The sequence below is a fragment of the Eremomyces bilateralis genome, assembly GCF_010015585.1.
Source record: "Eremomyces bilateralis CBS 781.70 unplaced genomic scaffold P152scaffold_17, whole genome shotgun sequence".
In the NCBI taxonomy this organism is placed as follows: Eukaryota; Fungi; Ascomycota; class Dothideomycetes; order Eremomycetales; family Eremomycetaceae; genus Eremomyces; species Eremomyces bilateralis.
Window position 1 is genome coordinate 468679 of NW_022985083.1, and position 7728 is coordinate 476406.

At 55.9% G+C, this 7728-nt stretch overlaps 2 protein-coding genes across 2 annotated transcripts; both read right to left on the bottom strand.

The window, feature by feature from the left end:
• Positions 1-490: 490 nt before the first annotated feature.
• Positions 491-2511, bottom strand: P152DRAFT_467719 (uncharacterized protein; the record flags this gene model as incomplete). The annotated part of the gene is made up of 3 exons (XM_033680786.1): positions 491-1806; positions 1859-2428; positions 2490-2511. The coding sequence occupies 3 exons, from the start codon at positions 2509-2511 to the stop codon at positions 491-493; spliced, it is 1908 nt and encodes a 635-aa protein (XP_033532323.1).
• Positions 2512-3015: 504 nt separating this feature from the next.
• On the bottom strand, positions 3016-6306 carry P152DRAFT_467720 (uncharacterized protein; the record flags this gene model as incomplete). Its single annotated transcript, XM_033680787.1, has 3 exons — positions 3016-3044; positions 3486-6165; positions 6262-6306. The coding sequence occupies 3 exons, from the start codon at positions 6304-6306 to the stop codon at positions 3016-3018; spliced, it is 2754 nt and encodes a 917-aa protein (XP_033532324.1).
• Between the last annotated feature and the right edge of the window lie 1422 nt (positions 6307-7728).

Below are 7728 nucleotides of genomic sequence, written 5' to 3' on the forward strand. Positions count from 1 at the left end.
AGTAGTCAGAGGACTTTCTCTCTACTGACTCCATATTAGGATCTCGTGTCACCGATCACGACAGTAGATCCGCAAGGTCAACCACTTCTAAGTTCCCTGGTTTAACTGACCTAGTGATTTTTGATGCGTCTGGCGCAGTGTTTGATCTCATCAGATAAAGCCATGATATTTGACTCAGGCCCGACGTGGAGAGGATGACCGAGGAACCATCAAGTTCACTGATGTTATGAATTAGATTGCACTTAGCGGCTAGGTGATCTATTATAGCCAAACGAGACGCCAAACTTCGAACATCCAAAAGATACCTGGTCACAGTTCGCCTTCTTGTGTAGCCGGCTATCGGCCTGGTTCACGTCAACCAGTATTAGCTTCGCCAAACAGTGCCTCGCCCGAGTTGACAACGTATCCAATCGATTATATGCATCCATGACCCGAGGTCAACCAAATGTTTGCCCACCAATATAAATGTGTGGATATCGTCATCCAATGATCAAAGCAGCGCCAAGGAAACGATGCTCACAGCCGTCGCCAACATCACCATCGCAGCGGGCGACTCCCTCCGCAATGCCCCGGACTCGACCGACACCGGATCTAGCACAAACGGTGGATCATACTCTGCAGGAGTCGACGCATTCACAGTGCCGTCCCAGCAATACTTGGAAAAGCACTCGTTACACGCCTCCGGGATGGGAGTCTTCGTCCGCTCCCAGCTGCGGTGCAGCATGGCGCAGCCGACGCACACCGGCCATTGTGGATCGCGGGTGGCGTTGCCCATGGTGGCGACGTCCCAGCCGTTCTGGATGATGGCGTTGCGGTCGGTGTTGTTGATCTCGAAGGTGAAGGTGGTGATATTGGATGAGAAGACGTAGGGGTAGTTGGGGATGTAGACGATGAGCGGGGAAGGCCCGGTGGTGTTCGCGCTGTCGCACCCAAAGAACGTCGGCCGGGTGTTCAGGCCCAGGTTGACGAAGGTGACGTTGTCTGGGACAGCGGGGAAGGAGGTACCGGCGGCGATGTCTTCCTGGCTGCGTGCGTAGGTCGCGGCGGGGGAGGCGCCGTTCGGCCAGGAGTATTCCGTGTCGGCGGAGGAGTCGAAGCTGAAGATGACGTCGACGGCACGGGAGTTCTGGATGAGCGGATGGTAGGGAATGTTTTGGAGGTCCTCGCCGCCGTCGACAAGAGTCAGTCGCCTGCTGGAGGCGGAGAGATTGGTTTCGTTCTTGAAATTGTAGAAGGGGTTGGGGGTCCAGTCTGCGATATCATTCTCGTCGTCACCGATGTGGTTGAGGACGCTCTCCGCGAGGTTGACGAGAACCTTAGGGAAGCTGGCGGAGACGGTGTTGATCTGGAGGATGAACTGGTTGAAGAGGGAGGAAGATGTCCCCATCACAAACCCGGCGTTATCAAAACCCTCGACACATTTCTCGTCTTTAGGAAGAAATCCTCCCGAGAAGTTCGAGCCGACGTATTTCAGAGGCACGAACCCTTGGAGGCCGGAATCAAATGACCCAAGTTCCCAAGGATTGAACTCGAAGATGGTGGTGTTGACGGGAATCAGCTTTTCGCCAGGAGATCGTCCGTCCGCCACGATCAGCGGCAGAGGCGCATTTCCAGACGAAAAGTCCTTGTCCTCTGCAATGGACGAGAAGGTGACGCCAATACCGCCATCTGGAGCATCAATGAGCTGGTAAGACAGCATCCGACCCCAGAAATCCGTAATGGAGATATTGTATCCAGCGCTCTCCTTTTCGTCGATAGCCGAATATACGTCACTGGCGTACGACACGATATTGATATCGCTCGGTCCTAGAGCAGCATGAGCGATCCATCTCCCAAAGAAACCTCCGTCCAATCTCACCTTCCGCAATCGATGCATTCAATTGCCAAACCTTCGAATTCGGCGCGATCGACTTCTCCACCGTGGTGAAGTTATTCGAATACAAACTCCCCACCAACCATCCACCCCCGGACAACGCTGACAAATACGTCGCGCTCTGCAGCAGCCCGCCCAACTGCCCCTCCCCCGTCGCCCCCGTCGTCCGACTATCCCACGCAGCCAGCATCCCGGCGCCGCACAGCATCGCACGATATCCGCCGCCGGACGCGGCTATCCCGATGTTCGGCAGCGCGGTCGCATCGGTGCCGACGTTGGCGAGGTAGGCTTCCGAGTCGAAGCCGGGGATGGCGACGCGACGCAGCAGGTCGCGGATGGCGGGCACGGTGGCATTGCGGCGGAGGGGGAGCCAGTCCTTTTCGGCCTGGGAGAGGCCGTCGGCGTTACGGATTTCGGGGCGGTTGGGCGGGCAGTCGACTTCGGTGGGGACGTAGCCGTTGGGGGCATTGGAGAGGGCTCGTTCGACCAGAGGGTTTGCTTGTGAAGGGTTAGGATAGAGAACGACAACGGCATGTGGATGTCGTGGATTGGATGCTTCAGTACTTACACGTGCCAGCAACGCCCTGGGATATTAAGGTCCAGGATAACAGCAGACCTGACAAGCCGTAGAAATACATCTTGACGTACTAGACCTCCGCGCAAAGATGCTTCCTTCCTTTGTTTACAAGTCAAGGAATGGATTGAAGCGAAATAGATTGAAACAGTCAAATGCAGTGGCAGAGCTGACGTCGCTCTCCGTCCTGTACTCTATCCAAGCAACGGTCCACAATCCACAGCTGTTTCACAGATCGGGGCTATTAAGGGGTGCTACGTACGCATATTTTGGTGCGCGATGCGGATGGCGCCGCCTCGTCCCGAATGACACACGTTTTTTCTCCCCGAGTAAGCACTTCATCTCTTTTCTCGACTGAAAGGGTTACAAGCGATAATTAGTGCGCCTTAAGCATTCCTAAGTCCTAACTACGTATAGTAATAATATTCCTAAGTGGTGGTCCCGCGGATGTACGGATCGGATTCAGGGGATCACCCTGGACCCATGAACCAACCCCATGTTCGGATTTCAGCCTCAGACGCCAAATGCTTGAATAGCAAGCTTAAGTAAGATTATAATTAGATGCAGGTCAGATGAGGCGCGGATCGGTGCATGGAGCTGAAAAGATAGTAATATCAACTGGTATCAGATCACGCAAGCCGAAGAAACTTGATCAATTCATCCCGTGTGAGCAGTCCAGTATTGACGAATCTAGAGTATTCCTAACCTAGCCGAAGCGAGTATATCCTGCATCCGAAATTCAAGCACTTTGAAGATCGAGCATCGAAGTCCGTAAGTCATATCGTCCGCAACCTCCAGACAACCCGAAATAGAAGACCGGCTTGGAGCATCGAAAGGGAATAATGGAAATCCGGCTTAAAAATGCTTCTACTTTGACCATCATGCGATTTGCCCCCTTGCATCCCTCCCCGTTCGACACGGGAAGCAACAGTCTTGAGCCATCCCGTCAATCCTGCCTCTTCCCATGATCCGTCTCCGGCTCCACCGCAGTATAGCTCCGACTCAACGGCTGCTGCTCATGCCCCCTCCCCTCCTCACTCGTCCGAATCGCCCCGGCACCCACATACCCCGTCCGCGGATCCATCCGCTCCCTCTCCACCGCCTCCGGAATATCCGCCATCCCCGCCTCCATCAACTCCACCTCCTCCCCATCGCGCCCCCTCCGCCCAAAGAACCGATTCCGATGGCTCGGCCTTGCCCGCATCTCCGACGACTCCGTCGGGATCCGCCTTAGGCTTGTCGACCGCCCCACCGACCCCACGTCGTGCGAGCGGCGTCGGCCCATCTCGTCGCCCGAGCCCGACGGCCGCGACGGCGATGCCGAGGTCACGTTGACGGGGATCTTTATCGGTTGGCGCTCCTCAAACACGTCGCCGGTCCAGTCGCCGCTGGAGACGTCTTTCATGCCGAGGGAGAAGTCGTAGCGCTTGGACATCTCCGAGAGGCTTTCGCCGCGGCGGGTGCGGGTGCGGGAGTAGTCGGGCGCTTGGGAGCTAGCGCGGGAGGCCTTCGACGTGGAGCGGTCGGGGGGATTGGAGGGCTCGGGGACGAAGGGCTCGTCTTGGGGGACTTGTTCGCGGAAGCCGGAGGGGTTGTCAGGGGTGCCGCCTTGGCCGAGATTGGGGTTGGGAACGTGCGGGATGTGTTGCATGTACATCGGGAAGGATTCCTTCTGGCCGGGATACCGCATGCGCGGGCCTTCGATGCAGAGTTCTTGCATAGAGACCATGAGTGCGCAGATGAACTTGTTGCGGCGCTGGAGGCGGAGCAACTCGTTCTGCCAGTTGGACTTGTAGAAGAAGACGACGTTGAGCTTGAGGCTATGCGCTTCGCTGACTTCGCGCAGTTCGGTGAGAATCTTGCCTTGGTATTCGCGCTTTTCCTCCTGTACGAAGTCCAGGAGTCGGGTGCGCAGGTTTTCGATCTGCTCGAGGGTGGTGCCGAATTTGATGACGATCGGCACCGCCTCGGCTTGGCCGCCGGAGCGCCGCTGGTTGAGGATGAAGAGGGTGTTGAGGTAGCTGTTGGGCGCCTGCACGACCATGCCCTCCATCTTCTTGAACTCCGTGTAGAGGAGGGAGATCTTCTTGACGAAGTAGTCGTCGCCCTGGCCTTCCGCACCAGTGTTGCCGTAAACGCGGACGCGGTCGCCCACGTCGAACGGATGCTTGACGAAGACGAAGATGATCGATTGCAGAAATTCCTGCGCGGTGGCGGAGAACAGCCACGACAGAGCCAGGACGGCGGATCCGGCCGAAGTCAGGACACCAGCGGCGCTGGTGGAGATTAGGGAGACGAAGACGAGGATGGTGATGACGAGAACGATGAACAGGAAGACCGAGTCGAGCTTGCTGACAACGGAGTCGAGATCCTTCAGGGATGCCATAATCGACTTCCGTTCACGCCCAATCTCCACACACACCGCCTCGAGCTCTTCCATGCTGATATCGCCGTTCATATCCTTATCGAACATCGCGAACGCCGCCTCCGCCTCTTCCTCAATATCGAACGCGTGTTTGATCTCGTCGGCGCAGATCGTCTCGCATCCGTCGTGGACAAACGTGCGGTACAACCGACGCGCTAAGACCTGGGATCCGGAGGTGGTATGCAACAACGTCAGGATGACCTGCTGCGGATGGTCGGACGAGATGACTTTCTTGCCCGAGAAGTCTCCGGCGATCTTGCCCGCCACGTCGCCGACCTTGTTGAGGACCTCCTTGGCGCCCTTCTGGGCCTTCTCGACAAACACTCCCGGCGTTCGTGCGCCTGTCGCGGGGCCGGACGAACGTTCTTCGAACTCGGAATCCTCCGCCTCGATCTTCCCTCGCGAGTACTCGTAAAGTTTGGTCAGGCTCCCAATCTGGAAATGGTTAAGTTCGATGCGGTCCTGGTAGGTGCGGAGGTGGAAGCTGATGGCGATCAACTGGATGATGATCTTCTCGACAAAATTAAGAATCATGCCGACGAAGATCGCGACGAGCACCTTGTTCATCGTCCGCTCCCAGTCTCGGACCGTCTTATTGCCGTCGATGTGGTGGTTGGCCATGGTCGGGAGGAACGAAATCTCGACCGCGAGCCACCAGAAGAACAGCGTTGCGGAAAATTCCAGCTCCTGGCCCATGTCCCGCCATTTCTTCGCGTTGTTCGTGAACAAGCTTGAGATCATCCCGATCGGATAGGGGAGCCCCTTGGCGAGGATCCGTCCCGCCCACAGGGTCAACCAGACGATCTCCAGCCAGATGCAGAACCACATCAACCGCACTCCCCCGACCGTCGCCTCTTCAAACACGAACACGCCCAGAAGGAGCGGGATCAGGATGATGAGCACGATCGGTGTGATATAGGTGACATACCGCACCAAAAAATTCGACCCATGAATCTTCTTAAACACCTTCGCGAAGTTCGTCGACGGGTTCTCTGGCGGCCGAAATACATTCCCCTGATGCACCGGATTCGTACTCACATCGAACTCATCCATCGGCTCCTCCCGCTTACTCCGGCTGCGGTTCATGCTCTTCCCCCGCCCCAGCTCCGCCTGCGCCTTCTCGTCCTGGCTAACCTGCCGCTCCACCTGCAGCAGCGCGAGGTCGTCATCCAGCCGTGTCGCGTAGTCGCGCACCTGGCTAGGCGACTTCATCGACGGCATCCGAGAGAACTCCCGTGGGTCGGCGGTATGTACGGTGAGGTAGGAGGCGCTGCGTCCGCGAGTGGGGGAGGGCTGGAACGGTACGGAGCCGTCGCCTACGGCAGTGTTGTCATCTTCGTCGGCGGGTCGAGGGATGTGGGAGCTGGAGGGGGGGACGGGAGGGTTGACATTTGTATTGATGGGGTCGAGCCTTTGATTGCTTGGGGTGGACATGGTGGAGGGGAACGAGGACTATGCCTCTATTCCGCGCGGGTTTGGGAACCGGAAATGAGGGGAATCTGATATTCGCCCGCGGAGGTGCACGACAATCCCGAAGGCATCAACTCGAAACGTGCCGGTGTTGAAAAAGCAGGACTTCTGGATTGTAGGATCAAATGATAGCCCGGAACCTTCAATGGAACTGAATTGGTGTCGAATTGGTGTCGAGTTGTCGTAGACGCGATAGAGGAGTGGTAACACGATCGAGCACGGTGTGATGCAATTAAGGAAACGAGTGAAACGACAAACGGTGATTGACGCTGCAGAGGAGCTGAAGAAACGAGAGACAAGTCGATAATATTATAGCGACCGGAAATATGACAGCCAGCAGTTCAGAATGTCTGATTACCTAGCAAGAGAACGAGACACCTGGAAATGTCAAAATTCCTGTCGATCGGCCGACGGAGGGTCTTAGGCCTTGGGAGGCGACGACATTTTCAACTATTTTTCAGGTCCCGAAGAACCCGGTTCACGGATCTAATGACCCAATAGCCCAATTAGTTATTAGCATGTTGTTTATTCTAGTGGGCATGACGCAGCGGTTGCAGGAAAGTTGTGCAGACCAGTGGAAATGTTGAATTAATCTTAAGTTCGGAACGATACCCAAGAGTCCAAGCCAATGCCTGAGTGCCAGAAACCTTAATGGCGGCACGGCAGCAGCTGCGCATATTACTGCATAGGAACTTAGGAAGAGCTAGGAACGCCCCAACCGTTGAACCACCCAACGGTTGTGCTGTTTCACGGGAAACTCGAACTTCCGATTGCTACTAAGCCTCTACCAATCCTGCCATTTGCGATTTGTTCAGACTCTAGTATCCCCTATGCAGTATGCACAATGCATTGTCCTTGGAAGTGGATAAAAACAGGGTCGCTGACGTGAATATGGGGTCCGCTAATCACCTGAATTCTCGCCACCCCCCCTCATTGCGAAAGATCTGGATTGAATCTCCATCCCGTCTCCACCGTATGGCAGATTAGCAGGTAATCACTAATACCACGATTCGAGTTGCCATTTTGGTATGCCACGGCGTTCTGTTGGGAGACACAACATTGTTGACGGTGTCTATGGACGGGTTGGGCCGTGGTTCAGGGCGGAGAATCGGAGATATCCATCGTTGTATCATTGACTGGACCCGGAATTCGGAAACCTATCAAAAAATCGCTCAATTGATGCATCAATCATGTGAAGTGCTCTCCATTGCTCCATCCATCACCAACTCCGATCATCCCAGCAGCCAAACATCGCCAATCCAATCAAAACCCCAACATCTCATTCTAGAAATCACCGTCTTGCCCTCAACACCCGTCCCCCACTCGTCCCAGTAGTAGGCGCAGCAGCAGCCACTTCCCCCCTCTTCCCCGTCCCCTTCCTCCCCC